The 27,032-nt window shown below is 43.4% G+C and overlaps 2 protein-coding genes across 3 annotated transcripts in view; both read right to left on the reverse strand.

Moving 5' to 3' along the window:
* BLOC1S2 (biogenesis of lysosomal organelles complex 1 subunit 2) lies at window positions 1–6,730 on the reverse strand. Its single transcript, XM_045878624.3, has 5 exons — window positions 6,590–6,730; window positions 6,149–6,265; window positions 2,711–2,830; window positions 1,908–2,012; window positions 1–497 (listed from the first exon to the last, which is right to left on the reverse strand). The coding sequence occupies exons 1-5, from the start codon at window positions 6,651–6,653 to the stop codon at window positions 466–468; spliced, it is 438 nt and encodes a 145-aa protein (XP_045734580.1). The 5' UTR covers window positions 6,654–6,730; the 3' UTR covers window positions 1–465.
* Window positions 6,731–6,828: 98 nt separating this feature from the next.
* PKD2L1 (polycystin 2 like 1, transient receptor potential cation channel) overlaps window positions 6,829–27,032 on the reverse strand; it is a 32,867-nt gene continuing 12,663 nt past the window's right edge. Inside the window, exons 3-16 of one of the 2 annotated variants that reach the window (XM_064595164.1) lie at window positions 16,869–16,996; window positions 16,146–16,399; window positions 14,955–15,179; window positions 14,561–14,789; window positions 13,719–13,889; window positions 13,356–13,537; window positions 12,929–13,049; window positions 12,003–12,101; window positions 11,667–11,788; window positions 10,280–10,406; window positions 9,413–9,531; window positions 9,040–9,163; window positions 8,656–8,725; window positions 8,020–8,163 (exon numbers count right to left, since the gene is read on the reverse strand). In XM_064595164.1, coding sequence (XP_064451234.1) covers window positions 8,153–8,163; window positions 8,656–8,725; window positions 9,040–9,163; window positions 9,413–9,531; window positions 10,280–10,406; window positions 11,667–11,788; window positions 12,003–12,101; window positions 12,929–13,049; window positions 13,356–13,537; window positions 13,719–13,889; window positions 14,561–14,789; window positions 14,955–15,179; window positions 16,146–16,399; window positions 16,869–16,996 — 1,982 coding nt within the window. In that variant the 3' untranslated portion in view covers window positions 8,020–8,152. Of the gene's footprint in view, window positions 8,726–9,039; window positions 9,164–9,412; window positions 9,532–10,279; window positions 10,407–11,666; window positions 11,789–12,002; window positions 12,102–12,928; window positions 13,050–13,355; window positions 13,538–13,718; window positions 13,890–14,560; window positions 14,790–14,954; window positions 15,180–16,145; window positions 16,400–16,868; window positions 16,997–27,032 lie in introns of both variants that reach the window. The other variant, XM_054508341.2, reaches the window with a different exon arrangement.

Genomic DNA, 27,032 nt, shown 5'->3' on the forward strand with positions numbered 1-27,032 from the left:
TAATCTGTAAAGAACAAGTTTGTTTTCCTTTTTTAATTTAGGATATTAGCAATACATCAGCATCATTAATAGAAAAAAACACTGTTGACACAGAAACTCAAAAAAACCAGCCATTAAGAAAATAATGTAGTACTCAACCACTATGAGAGAAAATGGGTCCTCTCATTTGATTCTACTGGCAAGCCCAGGTTTATCCTGAACTCTGAGAGACTCTGTCCTGAGTGGATGATGAAACATTCAAGTAAAAGGTAAGGAGTTTTAAGTGTGAGTTTCTGAGGGATACTGCCTCAAAAGAAGTTCAGGGGTAGCCACAGTCCTCCAGTTCACTCCAATGTTGGGACGTTTCTGGGACGACCAGCATAGTTTCCTCTTGAGGAGTTCTGACAATTCATCAGCCTCAGGATTCAGGTCTTATAAAACGTTCTTCCATGTTAAAAAAGACTTTGTTCCACAGGAATAAGTTTTTCATCGCTTCTCCAGCTTCTTGTACTTGGCTTCTGCCAGGGAGAAAGGAAGGAAATTAAATCTTTAAAACAAGCTCTTACAAAAATCTTTTTAGTCAGCGTTTCCAGGCAAATTCACCAATATTACATTAAAAAAAAAAATCTATTGCCTTCAATCTCATAATCTGTCCAAACTGGGTCTAAATTGGAGGCACACCACAAATGTTAACTATCATATTAGCTAAGGACAGATATTTAGATATCAATCATCAACTTGCACAACCTAAGATAAGGAGTCAAACACACACCCACCCACCCACACACACACAATTAAGAAGAAGTTCACTAAGTCCTAACCCTGTCAACAGCACCTGCTCAGACATCTCCACCAGGAGTAAGCAGATCTACTGGCACTGGAGTCACAGGGAGCCTTACTAAGCACAGGAAATTGCTTCTCCAGGCACTGTCCCCAGCACTCTCAGGGAGCCAGACGGGAACTCTCTGAACGTATATCTCTATTTTTCCCTTTTTATTTTCTTATTCCTATACCTCGCTATAGGAAAGCAATTTTGAAAGACACAGAGATTTAAAAGACCATCAAATAAGCCTCTTAATGTGATAGATTATCTTTTTCTTTAAAACCTTGAAAAAAACAAAATGAACCAAAACAAACCTTGAAAGCATCTGGTACAATGCCTTCTATACAGTAAGGTTCACCATGTAGTCACCACTTAGTAAATTTAATTGTGGACAATGAACTGTTATTCACCACTCATGTCACATCTCAGTCTGTTACAGACCTCTCTCCTGAAGTACTCAACAGTTGTCCATGATGAAAATAAAATAATCTGTAAATTATATCTAGGATAAAGACAACTTCCTTGTTTTTAATCATGGATGTAAGAGCCAGAGCCAGTTAGCAAGCCATCAGCAATACAAGTACCAGTTTCCTCCTTAAAGGAAAAGTAGTCCTTCAAGAAAACTCTTGATAGACTTTTCTATTTTTTAAGACATATGTATCTACATTACTAAAGATGCTTCAGCCTGCTGAACCACAATTTTAAGAGCTTGAGCTTTGTAATCAAACAGACCTGGTTTGGAATATAGCTCTTTCACATGCTAGCTTGTATCCTTATGCAAGTTATTTAACCCCTTCGACCAGTTTCTTCCTTCAAAGAATGGGGATAAAAATCACATACTTATCTCATAGATTACTGGGAAGATAAAAAGCATAAAACATGTAAAGCACTAAGAACAGTGCCTGATATGTATCATTAAGTACTCAGGAAACAGTATTTTTAGTACTACTACTACCATTAAAAAATTACTCTCACTAGGTTTTTGTGAAGCTTAATTAAAATAGATCATCATTGGTGCACCATAAATGTGAACTATCCTATTAGCTAAGGTCATATTGGGGGGCAGGGTACTCTCATTAATCAAAACAGAAATAAAAATGGTTACCCAGTTTTTTTGAATATGCATCCAACTTGTAGGCTGCCTGCTCAAGAGCTGCTACTTGCTCTTCAATTACATTGATCTGATCCAGATAAGGCTGCAGTCCAGCATCTTTGAAAACAGAGACAGACCACACGTTCATACAGCCTCAACACAGAGTATAGAAAAGAGTAAGGAGTAGGAAAGTAAAAATGCTAGTGTCCCTCCAGCTCTGCCCAATACACACTAGGTGGGGTGACATGATTCTGATCACTCGCAGGACAAACACTAACAGATCACGCAGAACTGTGACCTGGACAAAGCAAGTCTCTCTCATCCACTAATTTTCCTCTCTTTTAAATTCCTTGATCCTCAAGCAATCTTTCCATTACTGGTTCAGTTTCTTGAGTAATCCCCTACCAAGAATTAGTACCCTAGAGATAGGGAACACAAATATAAGGCAATGGAAAAATATATTCTACCAGTCTAAATTAGCATTTTCCATTTATAGATGTTCTGGTTTTCTGCTTATAGAGTAGTCCTTTAAGGATTCCACTGTTAAATAAATTCACTAAAATCTGACTACCCTTTCTCCCCCCTCTCCCTTTTCAGGAATAAACTGATCGATCACATCAGGATTCAGAAGCAGAAATAACCATACCAAAATATGCTAATCCTCAAAATGGAAGAAATTCTCCGTAACTTTATAATTCACTTCTAGAGAATGAGCTCCCTCAGGACAGGTGCCATGTTCCCTCCACTTCTCCACAACCCCAAGCACAAAAGAACACTAAATACAAACATGTTTAATTATAAAAATTATTACTTACATTTCTGGTTTAAGTCCTTTAAGTTTCTACTAATGTTTATAGCAATATCTTTCATTTCAAGATACTTCAGGCTGGTTAGTTTATTCATATTTTCCAGGAGCTTATAGTCTTCGCTGGTGGCTTTAAAATAAACAGAAGATATGATGCCTTTAAGATTTGTCATAGATTACTGGAATGTGGAATCATAGGCCAAATGGTAGTTCAAGACAGGATGCAGTGAATGTCAAAGGAGCAGGCCACTACTGATTTATGACATTTATACTCAGCCTGTGTATTCTGAATGTCTAAGTAGAAACTCAGGTAATAATTAGCAAACTATTTAAACCAAATAAGATCCAGAGACTTCAGAACCTTTGTTAAAAAGGAAAATAATAAATTCATGTCCTGGGGTGCCTGGGTGGCTTAGTCATTGTCTGCCTTCGGCTCAGGTCATAATCCCAGGATGCTGGGATCAAGCCCCGCATTGGGCTCCCTGCTCCGCAGGAAGCCTGCTTCTTCCTCTCCCACTCCCCCTGCTTGTGTTCCCTCTCTCGCTGTGTCTGTCTCTGTCATACAAATAAATAAAATCTTTAAAAAATTTTTTAATTAAAAAAAATAAATTCATGTCCTAAGAAAAGAGAAGGTGACATAATATTGGTATTTCTATGGTATGATAACATGTAATCTGGAGGACTGCATCATAAATACATATAAAATCAACTAGGAACCATTTCTTAGTAACTCATTTATTACTGTGTGATTCTATATCGCATTTTATGCACTCCTTCTCCTATCCTTTGTTCCCTTCCCCATCCCTACTCAAAGCAAATGGCTTTTCCTCCAATTTTCCTGAAAAGTGGAAAATTCCACCTACGTGAGCTGCCTCAACCTTTCTGCCTCACTTCAAAACTTCTCTGTACCTTTCTATCTTCCCAAGAGGCAGGAGTGCTCCTATTCTTGCCAAGACAACTTCTCCCGTGCTCTTGCTTCCACTTCTTCAGGGCCTCTTTTCAATCATCTCCTTTCCCTGGCATTTCCAAATTCTCTATCCTGGCAGTTTCCTCACTATCTAGAAATTATTCAGGTTTTTCTCCAGCCCAAAAGCACTCTCTCTCTTCTGCTACACCTACATCATTTGCTCAGTAAAGCAAAGGAGCTTCACTGCTAACCCTTGTGAAAGACCAGCTCATATTCACCGCTTCCTCTTCCTCACCATTCACTCATGTAAACCCTTGCAGCCTGGCCTTTGCCCCCACCAGCCAGGGAAATTACATGCTCCAAGGTCATCGGTGCTCTCCAAAGCACCAAATCCACAGCGGCGTTTTCTGTTATTGTCCTCCTCAACCTCTCCATAGTACCTGACACGGTGATCTCCCTCTTTTCACAAAATGCTCATTTCCCTTGGCTGCTACGTCATGGTATTACCCTGATTTTCTCATCTCTTTCAATCCACTCTTTGTAGGTTTCTATGCTAGATCCTTTCTCATTCATCCTTAACTATCACTTCCCAATTTTTTCTCAGCTGTGACCCAAATGACGTTTACATGGGTGGCACATTCCTATGGGCATTCCCAGGGTGATGCTAGCTTCCTTTCAAACTCAAAAAAGCATTTGTACAAGTAAGAATGACAATCACAGGGAATTACATTCTGTTTAAAATTAATTTTATGATAAGTAAATCATTTATAAACCTAGGTACTTTAAGAACTGTTGTTAGAAAAAATTAATTGCCCTATACAAGCATTCACTGAGATTATAGTTGAGGCCCTCAGCTACCCCTAAGCACATCCCTGCCAATCTCATCCTGCAGAGCCTTGACTCACACCGCTGTGCAGGTGACTCCCAAATCTGTTTCCCCTGCTCAGATCACTCTCTGAGCTCAGGACTCACAAGTGCAAGTCACCTGAGTGTCCTGGTAATATCTAAAATCAGCCAAGCCAAAACCAAAAATATTTTTTACACTAAACATGGTTCTGCTTTCCCACTTCTCTATTTTAGATGATGGTACCATCAGTTTAAAACCTAGAACACCTCTTAAGCTGTTCCCATCCCTCCATAGGCACTTCAACAAGTCCTATAAATTCCACTTCTGTGATATTCTTGCAGACATGCTCTCCTTTCCATTTCTTTTACCATCACCCTGTCACTGACCATCGTCATTACTCTTCATTCGAAATCTTGCTCATGTGTCTGAGCTCTCTCCTCCACAACCGTACTCTGCTAGCAAATTAGTCTCTCTAAAAAAAAAACAAGGGTCACACTCTAATACCTAGGAGCCTGCGAGATCATGTAAATGAATGAAGTAAGTCAGGTGTTTGCATGTTAAAAACATAAGATTATTCACTTCCACAAAGAAATATGCTCTCTCCCATTTCTTAGAACATGCAGTCATCTTACCTATCATTTACTTTACCAACTTGGATAGAAATATTGGTCCAGAAAATCATTTCTCTACCACTACTAAAAAAAAACAACACTGTAAGAACAGTGATAAATGGCAACTGACCAGGTCCCAGTAAAAGGGAGAAAAAAGAGTAGTGGGGACACACTGCATTGCACTAGACCATTTAGAGGAGACAGCTGCTCAGCTCTAGTCAATCACAGCATCACAAGAATGAGGAACTAGTATTGCCAAATCTTTGGAATTTTTAAAGAGAAGCCAAAAATCTAGATTTTGTTACTTGGCTTCTCTTGCTCAGAAATAACTAAAAAAACTGATCAGACTGATGGAGCCTCACAAGCCCTCCCACTCTCCATCAGCCATTTTCTCATTAATTCTGGTTCCCAAATTTAGCGCACAGCAATTTCCTGGGGAAGTGAAACAATGCTTATGAGAGGCCACACAGGACCAAACTTCACTTTTTGGACCTTTCTCCACACACAGGTCATGTGTTCACCTGGAAATACACAAGGAACCCAAAATTAATCATGTCCCCAAGTGTGGGTCACCAAATCCTCAGACCAACCTAGTAGGTCCCTAAATCTGCAGGTCACTCTCCATTCCCCAATTTCATTTCTCTTTGCCCTAGTAAATACATCTGCTTTAAGGGAACAAACTGCTTGCTTATACGCCTCACTCACCAATCGTTTCCCCCTTTTTGGTCAGTCATTCCCTTCACAATTCTGCTCAAAATACACCTCCTCCAAGGAAGCACTTCTTGATGAATTCTTTTTTGTCTTCTCATACTTAGTCTACACCACCAAGGCTTGCAGTTATATTAGGTATTTTTATGTATTTCTGAAATTAGCTAGTGAATTTCTCCAGGGAAGGAATGGACCTTCTTCTTTCCCATTCATAACCTTCCCAAACTTCCAACAGGCACATTTCAGGGCATGGGGAGTGTTGGGGAGGGAGCCACAGACTGATGCTGCTAAAGCACCTCACAGCTCCCAGAGCCAAACTACAGCTCCAGCGAGTGGCGCAGGGCAGTACCCGAATCAGCCCACACCCCGCCTCACCCGTCAGTTCCCCAGTCAGGTAAGTTGCCATCTTGGAGAACATGTCCCGGCAGAGCTCAGTGATGTCAGCCTCAGCCGGCTCCTTTGCCTCCTCAGCTGTCTCCACGGCGGCATCGTCTGAATCAAAGGAGAACGATAAGCGTCCCGCCCTACTCCGGGTCCTAATCCAGCCACGGCACCCTCTCCCCACATCCCTCCACCTGCCTCATTCGATCAAGTCGGCTCCATTCTCCATGTGCCGTAATTCCAAGTCCCTTACTTTGTCCTTGCCCCACCTGACACGCCAACTCTGCTCCCCTGCACCGGCCCTTGGCTCAGACCCGATCCCGTGGCCAAGCCACCCCAGTCCTCAGGTCAGGTGCGCCCCTCCGACCTGCTCGCTCCTGCCAGGTGAGCCCCCAGCCTCCTGCTGGGCACTTCATCCCCAGCTACTCGACGTACCTCGAACCGGCTCCTCTCTTTGGGTCGCGGAGACACCCTGGGCCGCCGCAGCCGCCGCCGCCATGCCTGGCCCCGCGCTGCTTCCGGTTGTGGGATGCCCGCGCCTGCGCACCGGGCTGCCCCGCCCTCCCCGCCCTGGGTTCGCAGCCCTGGGACGCTCCACCTCTCCACTGAGTCATGCGGCTTACGCTTACACGAGAAATAACAGAGTAAGCTTGAAGCTGAAATTGAAGCTAAGATAAGCTATTGTGAGTTGATCCGTTGCCAAGAGTCTCGACGTCTGGAACTGAGAATGCGCTCATCCCTGTCACTAGTGTAGTAAGACCCACGACCTCTCTGGGATTGGTTTAGCTCTGGCGGGCTACTGACCAAAGTCACAGGGACAGGGTATCCTCTCCCTAGACACTCCCCACCCAGGCTGGTATTCGTCGCCAAAGACTGCTCAGGGAATCCATGCTTTTGAAGGTAGTCTCATCCAGCCTTTGGGAAACCTTCACTCATTGATCCCTGAGCCGAAATACTGGCCCTTCCAATGTCTTGGTTAAACAACTCATTTGCCCCTTTTTCTTGAGCTGCAAGTTGGCACCTACTTCTCTTCAGCTGATACAGTCTTTCTGGAAGAAAGCTTTGTAACTTTTTACGGCTGAGGATACACTCTGGTTATCTTGATTGCTGTTTCACAAGTCTCCTAGGTGTATAGAGTGTATGTGATGGGATGGTGAAAAGGGTGGGAGAAGGGAATGGATGAGAAAAAGCAACTGGGGAGCAAGGTGCAAAATGAGAAAGAGGTAAAGATTACAGGAGAAGGGAAAAAGGTATATAGTGGGTCTTGGGACACAGACCTATACACCCAAAATCCTAGTGTAGAAGTTTTTAGTCCTGTTCTTAGTTATTCTCCATCTCACCCTCTTACCTCCAACACCCTACACCACACACACGCACACACACACACACAACCCAGCTACCCCTCATACCAGTGTAAGGGCTACCTTACTCTTTTCATCCTGAGGACCAGGTCTCCCTAGGTCACTGTCTCCACTCTCTAAATGGTACAGTCATAATGCCCACCATTTCAAATCATTCCTATGAGCCAAAAGTTCTTATTTCAGCCCCTTCACATTGTCACGGCTGCCAGTCTACCCCTCCTGGCAGGGATGAGTGCTCCAGCCCAAATACAAGAATGGTTCACAGCTCCAGCCTCTCTTCTTCCCCCTACAATCCCAGAAGCAAATGCAAAGTCCTGATTTTTCTAAGGATTTTTATTGATAGTCACCAGAGAAACCCATATGTCCTTTGCAAGAATAGTGTCAGAGCCCACCACATTTTATTCCAAAGATCTCTGAATCCAGAAATCATTTCTTTGTCTGATTCTCCTAAGGCCCCATCTATGTCCCTGTTTACAGCCCTGTCAGTTCCCAGTGTTTAGTGGAATGTCATGAGCAGCCTCCTCACCTGAGCCTTCATGGTCTTTGCCCTGGATGGAGGGGCATTCCAACACCTCTGCAACATTATAATCTCCACATGTGAGAAAGTTTCCTCTCCTCCAAGGCTTCCCCTTCTCTTTCACCTGGAAACTATGAGGAAGACAAGAATCCCATGGGTGCTAGCAGCAGATCTCTAGATGCACAAAGGATAAGATTCACTGGCAAATAGGAAGACATTTAGAGAATGCTGCTCTCTAGGCTTCTACTTTTTTCACAAATCGTGGCTATCCAGATGCCAGGTGCTTAGGGAACATAACCCTCCCTTCCTTTATTCTCTTTATTAACTTTTTTTTTTTCATCACAGCAGAGCTGAGAGCACAGGGAGTGAGGGGCCCAGTGGCAAATGTTATCTCAAAGAGCTACACAGAGCTACATGGCTACACATAGAAACACTGAGTCACAAGCCTAAGCTAAACATTGGTTCAAGAGGCCAAACACAGGATGGGACTCTGCAGTAGCAGTGGAGGGAACTGCTGCCCTAGAAGTGGAGGGCATGTCCTGAGGAGGTCTCTGGGGAGGCAATGAGAGAGGAGGCTGCTGTCTGATGCTTTAGGGCCCCTCCCCCACCACTCTCCTGCCCACCCTGGACTCCCCAGGGGGCTGGAGTCACAGCTGGGGTTTGCTGCAGGTGCTCCCAAATGCCTTGATCTCCCTGTTGGAAGAAAAAGGGACAGGTCATTTGAAGAAGGAGTTTGTGTCCCACTTCCTTTCATCTAGAAAATCTGGGTCTGATTCTTCAACCTCAGACTCTCCTGGAGGCCAAGGCAGCCCTCAGGCCAGAGCAACCAACTTCAGGCCTTCCCTCCACCCCTTCCCTCCACTGATACAGTGACTGCTATGAACATGTTGCCCCAGGAGCCTGGAAACAGACTCTTTCAAAAATGGTTTACTTCCACCCACTGAGTAGAAAAGATGGTAGAGTTCAAATGTGGGGAACCAAGAGGAATCAGGTGAAGGGCCACTCACCAGGCCTGGGGAGGAAGCTAGCTGCCCCTTCCTCTCCAGCATCTTTAGCTTTGAGCCCACAGCATCCACCTGGGACATGACTCCTTCCAGGACAATCTCCAACTGAAGAACTCTCCTTGTGAGTCTGCAGGATTTGAGAGAGACTGAGGGCGCAGAAATATGCATCTGTGGGGCTAAGCGTCTATAGGGGTAGGAGAGCCATTATGGTCTGTGTCTGGATGGGTGCAAGGAAGGTAAGGCCCAGCCTTGTAGGGAGAATTAAAGGGAGGCAGAGGTTCTCCCTGGACTAGGACAGAAAATTAGAAGGTTGAGAAAAAAGCTCAGGGTAGGACATTACAAACACACTCAGCCCTGGGCCCCTGGCTGCACATACGTGTAGAATTCTTCTCCTGAAACCCAGCCACCTGCTCTGGTAGCCTCTGGACCCGACTTGCCTGGTGGACTACTCACAGTGGGCTGGCCCAGGTTCTCAATCTCGACATTGAGGGCCACCTGATCAGGAAGTGAGAGAGGAGAAGATGACTCTGGGAAGTATCAGCTCCTATTTCATCACCTGCTCTCATGGTCTCCCAGGACAAGGCCCTTGGGCTCCAGTTCATGCATTCCCCTACCCTCTCAAACTCTAGAGATAATAGGATCAGTGTGGTGGTGCTGGACACAAAGCTGGACCAACCTCTGGGAGAGAATCACCTCCCACAGAAACAAAACATGAGCTCTTGGAAGCCTTGATTAATGAGACCCTCACTAGAAGCCAACTCAGTTTGGGAAAGGAAGAACAGTACCAGAATTCCTGCCACTTTCCCTCCTGCCCTTGATTTTTGGGTCTACACTGGATAGGGATGAAGCAGGCACAGCAGGGGCAGCTAAGGATCCGAGTTTGAAAGTCCCAAGGAGAAGGCAAGTCCTCAGAAAGAATTGTCAGGGATTCTCGGGTAATTGAACCTTTCCCCCTCAGACTCTGTTTTAGAGCAGTGGTTCTCAACCTTGGCTATGCATTGGAATCAACTTGTGAGTTTTTTAAAGTACTGATGTCTGGGTCCCTCACTCCCCCAGAGATTCTGTCTAGGGTATGTGACCCGAGTATGAGGATCATTTGACTCCCCACCCCCACCCCACCAGGGTATTCTAATGTGCAACAGTTTGAGAACCACTATTCTAGAGACTTCTTTCCTGTCCATCTATTGAAGGGGAGAGTGAATGGTTTTCTTTCACTGCCTCTCCCCCAACCAACTGGGCTCACCCTCTTCTCCTCCAGGTCCTGTTGCATTTGTTCTTGCTCTTTCTTGTCCAGGATGTGATTCCCATCTTGATCAAACCTGGTGAAGGCAGCTGTGAGCTCAGTGATTTCATGCTCTGCATGCCTGAGTCTGAGGAAAACAGTATGATGAAATGACTTCTGACTTGCTGTGGCTGTGATCTCTCAATTATGGACTCCCCACTTTTTTTTCCAGACTCTCTGACTTTTGCTCTCTGTGGAAGAATGGGACCACATAGGAAAGCCAGGATTTCCAAGGTCTAGCAATTTTACCCCCAATAAATTGTTTTAAATCTATGTCTTCCTTCTCTTAGTCCTGCTGACTAGGTTCAGGCTCTCTTGGTGTTCTATAGGAATTATTGCAAAATCTCTTTGCCTCTAAATAATCCATCCCCCCACTCCCACCTCACTGGCTTCCCCTTCACTCTCTACCCCTGAAATCCATCCTCTATAATGCAACTAAAGTAATTAATCTTTCTAAAGTGCATGTCTAAATACACCCCTTCTCTGCTTAAAATCCCTCCTGGACACCCTATTCTTTGGATAGAATGGTGGTATTCAAGGCCTTTCCCAATGTAGCCCTTGTTCATTACTCTGGTCTCATCTCCTGCTATGCCCCACTTTTATTTGATACCTTAGCAATGCTTAGCTACTTATTATTCCTATACATGTTGCTCAACTTAACACTTCTATGCCTTTGTATGTGCTTTCATCTTTCTTGGAATGCCTGCTCGTCTACAGGTAGGCTATTCATCCTCCTGTAGGTATTCATGCATCACCTCTTCCTGGAAGCCTTCCCTTAAGCTTAAAAATAGAATTGAATACTCTCTTTACTTTATGCTCCCTCTCTTCTAGTCACTTCTTTGTTGAACTTGTTCTGTGATTCAGTTTATTTGCTTACATGTGTATGAGCTCCTGGAGGACAAGGCTTTGTCTCATTAATTGTGTGCCCTACTTAGTGCCTGGCTTACAACTGGTGCTCACAACATATTTGTTCAGTGTTTGCTCATATGTTTAACTGGGAAACAGGGATGCTAAGAGAATAGGTCAATGTTTGTGGGGGAGCACAGAACCAACTACAGAGTTTTGCGGAAGTGAGAAATGTATGTAATGTTGAAGAAATTGTATTATTACATTAGTCCTACAAGTTGTTCAGTGAGGTCCAGAATGTTCTAGAACATGGTCAGAGACCTTTAAACCAAGGGCACAATTCTGAAGATCAGAATCAGAGATATATAGGCCAAAGTCAAAGGCCAAAAGCCAAGGTCAGAGGCCCATAGGCCAACATCAGAGGTTTTTAGGCAAAGGGTATATGGTCGAGGGCCAAGGACTTATAGACCAATATCAGAAGGTTGTATTTCTGGTTGCTCACTCCCTCAAGGTGTTGGTGAAATCCTCAAATTGGATCTCCTGCTCCCCACCCTGCAGGACCTTCTGTGCATCTGAAACCTGGTCCTTCCTCAAACGCAGCTTCAGTAGGGTCTTGTTGTAGCCCTGGAAGGGAAAAGGAAATAAGTACAAGTTCCTATAGCCTTCTCATCATCCCTTGCCCCCTTCCTCACCCACAAGATGCCAGGCTTCCAGGGATAAGTCAAAGCCACACAAGGGTGGGCACAGGGCCCTACACCAGTCAGGAATAGACCAGGACACAGAGCCTTGGACCTGGTCCCTGACACAGATGTGTGGCTCAAGGAGACTGAGTGGTTACCTGTTTCAGGAGGTCAGAAAGTTGCAGCTCATCCTTCTGTCCAGCCAACTCTTCCTTGACCTCTGAATATGTGTCATTGATGATGGCCAGGAACATGTTCTGGAGATAAAGTAGGGACCTGGGTCTTCACCCCCAGACCCACTAACAGCAATGAGCCCACTAACCCTATTACTATCCCAGACACATGTTCTAAAGGAGCCAATGCTTTCAGTTGCAGCTCTGCAGCCCACTAACCCCCACATCTCAGGGTCCCCAGAGCCCCGTTCAGCACAATCCTGTTAGGGATGGATCAAGCTCCCTCACCCAACTGCTATCCTCACTCAGTTGTTCTGCAGTAACCTGACTACAATGATACCCCATCATATGCAAGAGTTCACCTCCATATAAGGGCCAACCAATCACTGAGAGTATAGTTTTGCTATCTTTATCATATAACCCCAATCTAACCCATCTATCCCTGACTATGATCAAATAAAGAAACCTGCTGGCTTTGTTAATAAATATTAAACCCAGATCTTTCATAGTTGGCAGAGAGAAAGAGAGACTATAAAGTAATGGTGATAGAAATAGCCAGAGATGCCTAGAGGAAGGAGAGAATAGATATAGAAGCTTCTAGGTTCAACCACTTCTCTTCATGGGCACATTTCTCTCCCTTTCCATCCTTGGAAAATAGAGGCTTCGTTTTACGGAGGGAGCCTGCAGATTTCCTTATACTCTGCAAATTACCTGGCTGTGCTGGCAATATTGAGCACATTAGCCAGCTCTCAGGAGACCCAGAGCTCCCCCACCTCATTCTCCACCCATGATTTGAGACACCCATCTTAATCCTGAGTACAGACCATGGTGGGGGGCAAAACCTCACCCTCAGGTCCTTTATGTTTCCACCCCTCAAGTTCCCAATGCCCACCTCTCAGAGAGACCCTCACCAGAAGCACGAAGAAGACAAAGAAGACATAGGTGACAAAGTAGGCAGGTCCCAGGATGCGGTTGGCATTGTCAATAGCGTTGTAGTCAAAATCCCCAAGGATGATCCGGAACTGAGTGAAACTGAGAGACCAGGGTCTGGGCTTCACCCAGAGCCTAACCATAACCCTGACCCCTATTCACACCCCAACCCACTTTCCTAATTGCTGCTCTTTGGTGAACTCAGACCTCTCACTGCACTTCCAACCTGATAGAGAGTGAGGTACAGAGATACTTGAGCACACACACCAGAGATTCTGGAGATTCTCACACAGATGCTTTAAGCACAGACACACCTGCACACATACACCCAGCTTCCCCAAGGATACACACACCCACAGAGCTGGAGGGTGAGGGCCCAGGGAGGAGTGAAGGGGGCAGGACACACACATGCACTTGATGAAAGTGCTAAAGTTTTCCACTTGGGTTCCAAAAAGCAGGTAGCCAAGTTGGGCATAGGCGAAGAAAACGATGAAGAACATGATGGCGAAGCCCAGGATGTCCTTGGCACAGCGGGCCAGCGTGGAGGAGAGCTGAGTCATGGTTTTGTTGAAGCTGATGTACTTGAATATCTGGAAGTGCCATGTTGAACCAAGCAATGAGGGAAGAAAGAGAAAAGCTTTGAATAGTCCACTCCAGGGGCCTATGGAGGTCACCAGAGTTGCCAAACCAGACAAGGAAAATGAGACAAGTACTGAGGAAGGGAGAATGAGTGCCGTGAGGTGTTGCTGGGGATGAGGGGTCCCAACATACCTTGATCCAGGCAAAGAAGAGGTTCACAGCATTCATGTTGTTGTACTGTGTCTGCCAGAAGGCGAGGAACTCAAAGTCAGCATACATGTTTGGCTGCTGCAGGAGCTTCCCCATCAGCCGATTCACCTCAAGGGTTCGGAATATGTGGAAGCCCACGGCCACAATGGAGAGCTGTCATCACAGGGGTCAGAGGCATCAGAGAAGTCGGGATCTCAAGGGAAGTTCAGTGATAAGGTCCTAGGGGAGAGCTGGGGTAGGTAAGTCAAGTGGGAAAAAAAAATCCTCCCCTTCTGAGTTGTTGACTATTTCAGGTACAAATGAAACTGAATAGGATGATTGGGGGAACGTCTTAAATCCCAAGGAGAAGGCTTTGGAGCCTGTGGTACATATGTAGGTTGTAAAGGATCATGGAGAATTGGGGCCAAGTAATGTTATTTCTCCCACCACTTCCTGGCCTTGGTCAAGAAATTAATGTATCCTGTTAATAGGAAGAAGATGAAGATGAAGAGGCAGAATATTTTAATAGAAGAAAAGAGAGAAGGTAGGGGTTTCAAAGGGACAGGTCATTAAGGCAAAAGGCAGAAGAGAAAATAGACAGTACATAAAAAAAGGCAGCGCCTGGACCACAGGTCAGAGGGAGAAGGCATATGGGAGGCAGGGTTTTCCCAGGGGCTGAGCTAGGGGAACATAAGCCTCTGGCTTTAGGGAGCTTTCACACAGTGATTTGACCAGAAGTGATAAAGAGGACTTGACACTCCAAAAGGAAGAACTTGGAGTCCCTAACAGGGTAGATCCCCTTCCTCCTCCTACTATGTCCCAAGTATAAGATATCTGTCCCTCACCAAGATAACCACCAGGTCCAGAATGTTCCAGATGCTGCTGAGGTAACGAAGCCGGTGGATGTGGAGCTCCAGGATCTCCTCTACCACGTAGTAGAGGATGAAGATGCAGAAGATGATTTCACAGCCAATGATAAAGAAGTCCCAGTTGCTGACATAGCGGATCAGCTTGACCGTGCGGATTTGCCAGGATGGGATGGCACCTCCTGTAGCTGGAAACTCCACTACCAGTCTGTGGGAGGAGGGGGAGATAACTGGTGAGGCCTGGACTGGGATAGTTCTTCCCATCCCCTCTCCTCCACAACCCCACCATAGGGTACAAGTTTAAGGAAGGGTCTCAATCAGAGAAGGGAACCAGGAACCATGGATGGAGGGAAGATAAGGAAAGGCGACCCACCTCAAAACACAGAAAAGATTGATGTTGGCATTGTAGACTGAGAAGTCGATGAAGACCACTCGAGTGCCCCTGTCTAGCCATAGGCCCTCCTGAAGGTCCTGGAGTGCTTTTGCACTGGCCTGTCGAGATCCTGGAAGGTCCAGATAGTAGCCACCTCCACTGTAGCTTGTCAACTGACCCCAGTGAGAGGAGCCCCCCAGCTCATCCTGTGAATGGTATGTCCACCTGTCACAGAAGAAACCATCTGAGCAGAGAGGTCTGAGCCAGTCCAAAAGCTGATCTCCCAAGGCAATGGCAACACTTTATGATTGCCTGGGCTTTACAATTTCATATATATTATATATACATATCACATATAATATATATTTCACATGTATTATCTTGTTTGATACTAACAACTATGTGAGAAAGGAAGGTAAATATTATCCACATTTGAAGATGAGGAACCTAAGACTCAGAGATGTCTGAGATAATGCAGCTAGTTAGTGGCTGAACTGAAACTCAAATATAGATTTCCTGATTTCTCATGATGTTCCCCAAAACTAAGGATGGCAAACTCATGCCTCACTTTTGACCCCAGTCTGAGTAGTTCCCACTAGGGAAACACCTGGCTCACATAATCCAGAAAAGACACTTCCTGTTCTTGTGGTTGTGCAGCTGGCTGCTTCACCCCACCATTCTCTGTTCTGTCCACAGATTTCCTCCCTGGGCCCTCCCTTCCTTCCCCTTCTTTCATGTCCTATCCATCCTTTCCCCCCTTCTTTCCTAATTCTTCATCCATCCTCAACTCCTTGCTGCTTCCCCTATCAGGTCCAAGGGTCAGACTCTTCCAATTACGATTTGTGTAGCAACATCAGTGTTTCATCCATTCTCCATACACCTAAGAACATCTGGGCAAGAAAGGATGCTTTCTCTGGCAGGACTGCCTCCAGAGTAGGGCAAATGTGACTGCAATCTGTGTAGGGAAACGAGTCCAGAGGCTATGGCTCTGTTTGCTAATGTACCTTCTCTGTTCCTGAGTGACCCAAACCAAGACCTCCAAACAGTCAAAGATGGGACTCAGAGAGATGCTCCCCACCCTCCGCTCCCCTAAGGCTCTTTAAGACTAGTGGAAATGGTTCCCAAACCTCAGGATGGTGTGTCAGGCTTAGAGAAGCAAGCCCGGCAACATTGGTGGGGGGACTCACTCACGCTGTGCCATTGAGAGGCCCAAAGGGGAGCCGCTCTTCCTTGTCTGGAGAGTAGACATCGTAGCAGCTCAGAATGTCCTCGCGGAAGTCCTCATGCACCACACAGGAGTCATTGCGGACCCTCAGCTGCCGTAGCCTTGGAACCCCCAGCAACAGGTTCTCATAGTAGATGAAGGAGTGGGAGCCTTGGCCCAGGCTCTGGTTGTTGTACCATTTGGTCCAATACAAACTGTCCAGTAGTGGGCCCTGGGCAAACTAGACCACAAGCTGGGTTGAGCTTGACCCTGCCTCATCCTGACCTTTATTCTTGGAATGACTTTTGCTTTCACTCCTTGACCCCCCAGCTTGTCTCTAGTCTGCTTCTGTTGGACTCCAGCTGACCCATGAACCTTGACCAGTTCTTGACCTGATGTGGCCCTACTCTTTATTTAAAATGCATTTTGAATTTCAGCCTTACCTCTGACTCTCAGTACTAGTTTAACTCTGGCTTGACTCCCTGATCATCATCCCTTCACCTTCATCATCCCTCTCATCTACCTTCACCTAAACTCCAGTCTGACCCATTGATTCTTGCTTGACCCTTTGACTCAGCCTGGTCCCAGAATGATCTGGTCTCTGGATATGGCCTGGTCTACTGTCTGACACTCCTGAGCCCTGGCCTGTGGCTTTTTGCTTCAGGCCATTGAAAAGGAGAGGGGAGAGGTAGAGGGAATCTCATACTCACATCCCAGAAGTCCGCCATGCTGCTGATGGCCTGGAAGGAGACTCCGGTGTCTGACGGGGTATGTAAGAAGAGCTCGGACATCACTTTTGTGTAATAATAGGCACTGGAGCTTGTCATTCCGTAGGTCACTAGAAACCAACCCAAGAGGCTGTGTCCTGCTCACTGTTTCCTATATCCATTCTCCAGAGGAGACAGGAAAGCCCATTTGCCCTGGGGCCAGAGATGCTACCTAGATGGGATCCCATTGGGCCTACACTCCCCTAGAGTTGTCTGGGGAGGCTAATAAGGCATTGGGGAAACCAGGGAATATCTTAGCCTACAAGGTCTCCTCTTCTCCTCTCAACTTACCTCAGAAAGACTGAACTCCACTCAGAAATTGTCTCTTGATATTGTCATTCTGAAAATTCACTTTTCTCTTCCTAAACCAGCTTAACTTCCTAGTTCTTATTCCCCAGAACCAAGATATTTCCACCTTCTGCATTCTTTCATTTGTCCTATATCTATGCCCTTGGGAAATACCTCCAAATTCTGGAATACTCCAAGGCCCTGGCCAAACACCTTACAGTGGAGATGGGGTCTCCTGGACCTGACACCTCTGGCCCCAGGGCATCCTGATGGGCACAGCTGTCTCCTGATGGAAGGACTCAAAGCATCCCCAGATCAAAAAAAGACCTGACCTTTGCCCTGAAGAACTCAATCTTCCTTAACCACCCTAACCCATACACCCAGTCTAAAGTCAGGCTGTTAGGGAAGCTATACGTTCTCTAGTTAAAAGGCAGTATTTGAAGAATATAAGCCATTTATTTTATAGATTGTCCCTCAATTTAGATTTGCCTGATATTTCCTTATGTTTAAATTCGGGTTATACATTAGGCAAAGAATACCCAAAAAGTGATGTGTCCATCTCAGAGCTTCCTATCAGGAGGCACACACTGCCTAATTGTATCATTACTGGTGATGTTAACTTTCATCCCGTGTTAAGGCAGCTGTCTTCCAGCCTTCTTCAATGTAAAATTATTTTTCTCTTTGTAATTAATATGTATTTTGTGGGGAAATACTTTGAAATTATGTAAACATCCTATTACTCAACAATCTTGCACCTACTAGTTTTAATATCCAATAATATCTAGTTTTAATGACTTTTACCTGATTATTACTACCATGGTTATCAAGTTGTGATTTTCTCATTCCATCATTCCTTCTGCATTTGTTAGTTAGCATTCTCCTTAGGAAGAACTTTTCCTTCTTCCTCATTTAGTTAGTCATTTATACATACCAGCATGAACTCATGGATTCTTGTTTTTTCTATAGTTTATAATTTGTTAGTATTATGATATTGTTACTTAATTTTTAGCCAAGTCATGCAAGATAAAGAAAGACTAAAGAATTGTTCTAGATTTAAAAAGACTTAAGAAACATAAAAATTAAATGTAATATGTGCATTTAGTTAGGATTAAATCCTGGACAATAGTTTTTTCCTTTTACTATGAAGTCTGTTAGTGGAATACTTGATGAAATTGTAATAAGGTCTGTTCATTAGATGATAGTACTAAATCAATGATAATTTCCTGACTTTAGTAAGAGAATTTCCTTATTTTTAGAGTTACATATTAAAGTATTTAGGAGCAACAGGGAATTATGTCTGCAATTTATTCTCAAATAGTGTGTGTGTGTAAAGAGAGAGAGAGATTGGGAAAGAGAACAATAAAAGAAATGCAAGCCTGGTAAAATATACATATTTGGGAAACTGGGGTGAAATATATATAAGAATTCTTTGTATTATTCTTGCAGCGTTTCTGCAAGTCTGGAATTACACCAAAAAAATTAAAGTAGGATTTGTCAGTCTCTTGTGAGCAATTCTCTTTAAGAATTTTCCTTTTTAGGGGTGCCTGGGTTGTTCAGTTGGTTAAGCGCCTGCCTTTGGCTCAGGTCATGATCCCAGGGTCCTGGGATGGAGTCCCACATCGGGCTCCCTGCTCAGTCGGGAGTCTGCTTCTCCCTCTCCCCCTGCCCTTGCTCTTTCTCTCTCTCTCTGTCTCTCTCTCTCTCACACACACACACTCTCTCTCTCTCTCTCACGTACATGCACTCTAATAAATAAAATCATAAAAAAAAAAAAGAATTTTCCTTTTCAAATATTGGGTCACATTTGCTCCTACCACCCCTGGAGCTCATCCATAGAAAGAAGGACTGGTGAGTTGTCATAGATTAGGCATAAACAACATCACACTTTTCCAGGGGGAAATCAGCAAAGAAGGAAAGCATTATGATTTCACATTTCCCCACTCCACTCTATTAAGTTCAGGAAACAACTTTAATTCTCTCTGATTCAAATCTGTGATTACCTGCCCTTAGTATCTGGAGGACTCATACTCAATTTTTCCAGATCTAGAAAATGGATTGGAAGTCAAGCTTCTGTCTGCTGAGAACCCACCACAGAGTTATAAGGATGGTCAGTGTGCTGAATTTTTCCTAATGCCAAAGGATGATTAAATTGTTACAGCTTCTGGATGGCCACTAGGTGGTACCCCTTGCTGTACCTTTTTCTCCTCCAATTCTCCAGTTCTAAACTACTACTCAGAATTAACATGCTCTGAACTGGTTGTCAACGATTACGGAGGCATAACATCTTTGATTATTACCCAAGGTAGTAAAGACTATGTATTTTGAGGAAAATGATTTCACCTGGTCAAATGCCCACTGACACTCAGAAATTCAGTATTCTTTGTAACTTTTTAACTGAAGTACGTGCAAACAGAAAAGACCAAGAAACTATTTTAAAACTTTCTAAATTAAGGTTTGTGCCTTGTGTAGTACCTATTAAATACCTTCTCTCCACCCAAATACCTTCTATTCCTTGTTAATTCTTATTTCAGCAAATTTTGTACTTTGTCTCAGGAGATGAGGTATCCACCCCCCCCACCTCTATGAAATTCAAATTACTACTTCTCATACCCCAAATCGATACTTGGTAGAGCATATTATCAGTCTACCAACCTGATTATTCTAAAGACACATTTTATATTCATTAAGCAAACATTACTCAAAGTCTAACGTGTGAAACGCCTTGCTGGGTCATTGGTTTCTATCCTTAAAAATGTCTATTGAGAGGGCGCCTGGGTGGCTCAGTTGGTTAAGCGACTGCCTTCGGCTCAGGTCATGATCCTGGAGTCCCGGGATCGAGTCCCGCATCGGGCTCCCTGCTCAGCGGGGAGTCTGCTTCGCCCTCTGACCCTCCTCCCTCTCATGCTCTCTGTCTCTCATTCTCTCTTTTGCAAATAAATAAATAAAATCTTTAAAAAAAAAAAATGTCTATTGAGAAACATGTCCCAGAATTAACTTTTTCTTTAGTACATCTTTAACATTTAAAATTGAATTATACAGAATAGAAGCTTTTAATAGTATGCTGACCTCCCCTGCTCATGTATGCACTCAGAATGAATTTATTGTTGTAGGATGAGCATGAGCTTTGGAGCCAGACTGACCTAGGTTCAAATCCTAGTTCTGTCACTTACAGTACAGACTTGGACTCTGAGTCTCAGATTCCTCATCACTAAATGGGGGAATACAATATCTTTCTTGTAATATTATGAAGATGAAAGATGATGTCTTTAGAATGCATTGAACCCAGTGGGTGCTTAACAACTAGTTCTAGTCACCCTATTATATGCTCCTCAGGGGACAAGGACATGTTTCATTCAATTAGCCAAGTGCCCAGTCTTTAATAGTTTCTCAGTAAGTGTTTGTTGGGCTGAACCAAAAGTGGTGGAAAAAACACAAAAAGAGTAGAATGAAATAAATGAATAATTTTCAAAAATAAAGTATTATGACTCCATATTTGACACATAGCAGCGAAGTCATCAAAATAGTCAAGGCTAATTCCTATTTAATAGATGTTGGAAGGAGGCTGGAATGTTCCTCAGTGCAAAGAGAGCAATAAATTCATAGTCTTGGGTAAGAGAAACAAAGCCGGTTCTTAGCTGGCCTAGGGAGCAAGTACAGTTGGCCAGGAATCCTTACACAATGTGATGGTAGAAGTGTTGATGGCACAGCTCAATCCTCCTAATGTGAGCCATCCAGAGTATCAGTTGAGTATCAAGCCTAGAGAGTACTGCAATCTGAACCCAAAAGCAGGGCAGAGGAAACCCAGGATTGCGAGATGGAGTGATGATTTCAGCTCCTATGTCTCATATGTCCCCATCATCATATGATATGGTGACTGCAACATGCATCAGAATTACTTGGAAGGCTTACTAAAACACAGACTGCTAAGGATGGGGCTCAATAATTTTCATTTCCAATACATTCCCATGTAATGTTTATGCTACTGGTTCTGGGACCACACTAGAAACACCGCCTTGACCTGTTGCTACATAATCCCACTTGTCTTTGATAGAGTTGTCAGGAAGGCAGGGTGTTTCCCAGTGCCCGTTTCCATGATTCGCACGACTGGGAGTGAGGAAGAAGAAATAACATCTTTCCCAAGAGGCTGTCAGAACCTTCCTTCTGCGATAGGGAGGGATAGGAAAGCTTTTACAAACTACATAGACCTCTTAGAACACCCCCTCCTCCCTCCAAGGGAAAAATCACTGAATCTATTGCCCTATGGAGCCACAGGCAGTCATGGGAGTGGACCACATCCCTCTAGCATATTGTAGGAGAAGAAGATTGAAAACAACTTGTTGATCTTTCCCGCTGTCTCCTTTCCCCCACTCCACCCCATTAATTTCCATTCAGGTAAATCATTTGACTTTACCATGAAGAACCAGCTTGTCCAAGTGGAACACCCGGTTCAGAGATTTCTGAATCTGACAGGGACTCAGCGTATCCATTCTACCATCATCCTTCTCCATATCAGGAGAAAGAATAGACCAGACTAGCCATTTATTACCTCATAACATCTATTATATGCCCTATGCTAAGTGCTTCACATGCTTCTTTCATTTAACCTGACAACAGCACTATATATATATTAGGTGCTATTATTATCATCCCTGTTTTCCAGTCTCAAACAGCTGAAGTAACTTCCCCAAGGAGCCAGGATTCAAATGCAAATCTATCTGCTCCCACAGTAAACTCATTCTGTTCTGCTCCTAGGACTGAGCTATAGCCAAGGAGTAGAAGTTATAGGAGGAACCATGTAAACTCCATCAAAGGCAGAACTTCCTGACCCCTAGTGCTTTCAGATTATGAAATGGACCACTTCACAAACATCCATTTCCTCTCAGCAATCCTGCCTGCTGAGGATCACATGGAGGGGGCTCCTGCAAGGGGCCTCCCTGGTTCTTTCCTTTAAGGTCCAGTGAAGGAGTGGAATTGTTCCATTTCAAAAAGCAACACTAGACCAGGGAATGGGTGGGAACTGGAAGGAATCAGAATTTGAGTCAGTATATGGAATGTCCATATGTCAGTACATTACTACCTTTTTAATATAGTGAGGGCCTCATTGCAGGAAGTTTTCAGACACTGGACAATGACTGCATGAGAATGCTATCAAGAAGATCGGAGACCAGGTGTTGGTCTCACCATCCAGCACAGAGTATCTGCTTTTTTTTCTCTTGGACACAAATTAAGTTCTCTTGCATACACTATGTCATGCCTTTTAACCTTAGCCTCAGATTGAATTCACAGCTGCTGAATATTAACAATAACTGACATCACTGACACATATTGTGCACTGGGCTTTGCCACATTGTCTCCAATAAGCCCATAAAAACCTCATAAAGTAGGAACTACCATTGCATTTTATTAAATAACTTGTCCAAAGAGCATATAGCAAGTAAATAGAACTTGGATTCAAACTCAGGTCTGCCTTACTCCAAAGACCATGAATTTAGCCACTATACATTACACTACCATATCCTCTACCACTCAAATCCTTCTGATTAGGGACTCTGACTCTCTTCCGAAAATCAAGCCAAATGTTTGGTATTACACAAGTTTATAAGGCACCCTTATAAGAAAACTCTATTTGGAGAGTCTAATATCTGAGTTAGGAGGTGAATTGTAAAAAAGTACTTGGTAAACTCAAACATCACCATCATAAAGGAAGCACCAAATTCCTTCATTCTGGTATAAACAGATAATTGTATAAATCTGTATCAAGAGTCATACTCTGACATAGCTGAGTCCCAGAGGAGGAAAAACTCACATGCCCAAAAATGTGACCTGGGTTGTTCATACTATCAAAAGATTGTAAATAACCTAAATGTCCTACAAAGAGGCAATATTGAAGGAAAGTATGATATCATTGAGCCACTTAATGGAGTATTATACAGCCATTGAAATGGTAGTAAACACAGAATGCAAAATTGTTTGTGCTGTTGTGACAATTAAATATTTTACAAAAATACTAGGTATGTAAAAACTTGAAGGAAAAATGGACTTTTTGACAAATGAGTAGTATAATAGGTGGGTTTTATTTCTCTTCATTCTCATGGAGTTCAAGTAATGCTATCATAATAATACAATATAAAAATAATAAAATTATCCTTAAAAATCTGTCCACCTCTTTGTTTCCAAGTTACAGGCTGAAATTTCTAGGTGCCGGATGCTGTATTGGATTTTGTGACTGCTTCCTTAAGATCCTCTCCTGGTTAATACCATGATTTTATTTGAGATATCACACCTCTGTGGGTCATCTCACATATGTGGCTAGAAGCTGAATTCAACCCTGGCTCTAGGATTTGGAAGGGACGCTTAGGCCCAGATTAATCCACAAATGTCCCTCCCACGACGCCATTACAGCTTCAGGGATGAGCATGTAACCCATTTCAGACCAAAGGGTCATGAAGAGAGAGTTCTGGAACCTTTTAGGACCTTCTCTCTCATAGTAGATATGAATGAGAAAGCCCCAGAGGATTCAGCCCCAAGATGAAACTGATCACACAACTGGCAGAACTGAATAACACAAACAGACCGGGCTTTGATGATATCATTAAGCCATGGATGGATCATCCCTGAACTCTGCCCTCCTTTGGACTTTCATTATCTAGACAATAAATCCCATATGGGCTAAGCCAGTGTTCACTGCATTTTACTTCATTGTAACATGGTCCTTACCTATGTGAAAACCATGACGTTTTCAAAGAGATTGCATTATTCCTAAGGAAAATGGAGCTAGAAAAGCTTCTGCTACTGTTTGAACATCTCTGGAGTGCAGTCGATGACTTTAGCATATTTGTGCTGAAGTCCACATTAATTAAAATACATTATTACCTTATATTAAAGGGGGCCTGCTGACCAAATCAACTGATGATGATATTCTAGGAACATACCTACCATTAATTCCTCAAGGCTCTCCAAGCTTTATTTCTGGGTAAATCCAGGTCTCTAGAATACAATAAAAATTTACACACACACACACACACATATGTGTATGTGTGTTTATAAGCACTTATAAATGTATATATATGCATATACACATATATATGCAAATATGTATATCTGTATGTAAAGTATACATATATAACCCTACTCTTTTTTTTTTTTAAAGATTTTATTTATTTATTTGAGAGAGAGAATGAGAGAGAGAGAGCACACGAGAGGGGGGAGGGTCAGAGGGAGAAGCAGACTCTCCGCTGAGCAGGGAGCCCAATGCGGGACTCAATCCCGGGACTCCAGGATCATGACCTGAGCTGAAGGCAGTCGCTTAACCAACTGAGCCACCCAGGTGCCCCAGTATATATCCCTACTCTTAAAAATGCTTTAAGAATGAGGATTTAATATGGATTTTTAAAGGAGGCAGATATAAAACACAGTCAAAAGAGAAGTAGCCTCAGTCTTGAATATTGCTTTTATCCATTATGATATTCCATGACTCATATAAAATCCAACAAAGCCAGCTCTTCCCAGAGCTAGGGTCTCCTCATTAACTGGTGTGCTTTCTCTTCGTCACCAGTGAGAACTGTTCAACCTATTTATGTTTTCTTCTTGCTTTTGGTTGCCAGGAACCTCAGGCTTTGTTCTTATTTGCTGTACTTTGTTGATCTTAGGTTTTCCGGTACAAGGTATCTTCCTCCCCTACCTTTTCCCACTTTTTTTGCTAACTCTTTTTATTATAGTTCTAATGGGCTATATTTTATTGTGTCTGTGCTTTGTAATGTAAGCTGGCTTAGGTCGCTTTTAGACACAGGTGGGGCATAAATATATAATATATATAAATATATATATTAATATTATTATTAAAGAAGTATGACTGTAATAATCATTATTAATCATCATGAGCTTGGATAATAACTTGATTTTATCCATTCCAATGTTTATAGTAGAGACTGAATATTACTGTCCTCTCTTTTGAACTGTTGAAAGACCTTCCCAGCTCAGAGCAATAGCAAGAAGTCAGCAATTGCTTTCTGTGCCTACTTTCCCAGGTGATTGCCATGTAGGCCGTCATATGCTACTGAGCTCCTTTCTTGTTCCTAATTACCATGTGATGGAATTTAGCTATCATTTTCCAACAGCAGTCTCCTTGGGCAGGAGGGTATCAACTAATTGACAAAGAAACTTGAAGGGCTGGGGTGCTTCTGCTAGCAAGTGTATAATTATAATTCCTTTATATGTTTATACTACTGCTCTTTTGGAAACTCTGTGCCTTCAAGTTTTTGAAACTCAAAAGACAAATACTCCTTCCTAAGCTGAATAGCTGTGAGGAAACGTATGGAAGATGCTTCTCTAGAAATCTGGAGGTCTCTTCCCTCTACCCCCAAAACCAGCCCTGACAGTCATTGTGTGGCTAGAACTCCCACTGTTCCATCCATCTTCCAGTTGTTGAAGAATTGGAAGTTCCTCGGGCTTTACCTATTTTATAAATTTACCCTGTGGCTACTCTGATGGCCTCTTCCTGAGTCCCTCTTATCACCTGGATTGCTGAGAAGCTCTCTGAAACATCTCTCTACCTATTTCTTAGAGACATAAGAGCTGGAGCTGGAGCATGAGGTGGAAGCCATATGTTGAGAATGACAACACAAAGAGGTAGAAGCAGTCTGGGCCCCATCTTAGTCCAGGGCTTCAGCACGCTCAGCACGGAGCCTGACCTGGGGCTCAATCTCATGACCCTGAGATCATGCCCTGAGCTGATATCAAAGAATCAGACGCTTAACTGACTGAGCCACCCACGTGCCCCCAGTCCAGGGCTTCTTACACAATTTAGATTATTATGTGAGAGAGAAATAAACTTCTATTCTATTTAAGCACTGTTACTACAGCTAAATCAATATCCCAACGGAAGCATTTCATATGATTACATCCATGTCAGATGGATATTTTGGAAAAGGAATTTTTCTAGGAAAATTAGGGAAAAAGTCAAATGTTCTGTTAAGAAAAAGTCAAATCTAATCACAGATCTCTTGGTTAAAACCATTTACTGAGTTTACAAAACCCTTTATCCTTTGCTTAGTAGGAAGTTCCCTATTAAGAAATCCTCTTAGGGTGCCTGGGTGGCTCAGATGGTTAAGCGTCTGCCTTCGGCTCAGGTCATGATCTCAGGGTCCTGGGATCGAGTCCCGCATCGGGTTCCCTGCTCAGTGCAGAGCCTGCTTCTCCCTCTCCCTCTGCCACTCCCTCTGCTTGTGCTCTTCTGTCTATCTTTCTGTCGAATAAATAAATAAAATCTTAAAAAAAAAAAAAGAAATCCTCTTATTGCTGCTATTCTCCTTCTTGGGCAATTCCTTCTTCCACTCACATATTCTAATTAATGCTATTAGGTCAGGTCATTTAAAATTGGATTCCAAATGCCTCATGTTTCTTAAGATGGAAAGTAGGCAGAAGAAAATTGCAACTTAGAAATGAGGGAAGGGTTAAATCCTCAGAGCATTCACTAGAGGATTATAAAACCAGTGCATTTCACTAAAATCCAAATATATTTATATGTGCCCAGAAAATGGCTGAAATGATATATACCAAACTCTTAATAGTTAATAATAGTGGCCTTTAACATTTTCCATATTATTTGACTCTTTTTTTTTTTTTAAACAAGAACTATATTAGTTAAACTTTTAATAAAGATATTCCCATGGTTTGGGGGTGGGGGAAGGGGTAGAATTCTTTTGTAATGAAATGAGGAGAAACACTGCTTTATATTTTCCTTTCATACTTGCCCTTCCGAACTCTGACTCTGGCAAAGCTCTTGCATATTCATAGCCTGAGGCCTTAGTTGGCTCTTGG

Source organism: Mirounga angustirostris, unplaced genomic scaffold, assembly GCF_029215605.1.
Source record: "Mirounga angustirostris isolate CCGP_5_RB_7025 unplaced genomic scaffold, mMirAng1.0.hap1 SCAF_6, whole genome shotgun sequence".
In the NCBI taxonomy this organism is placed as follows: Eukaryota; Metazoa; Chordata; class Mammalia; order Carnivora; family Phocidae; genus Mirounga; species Mirounga angustirostris.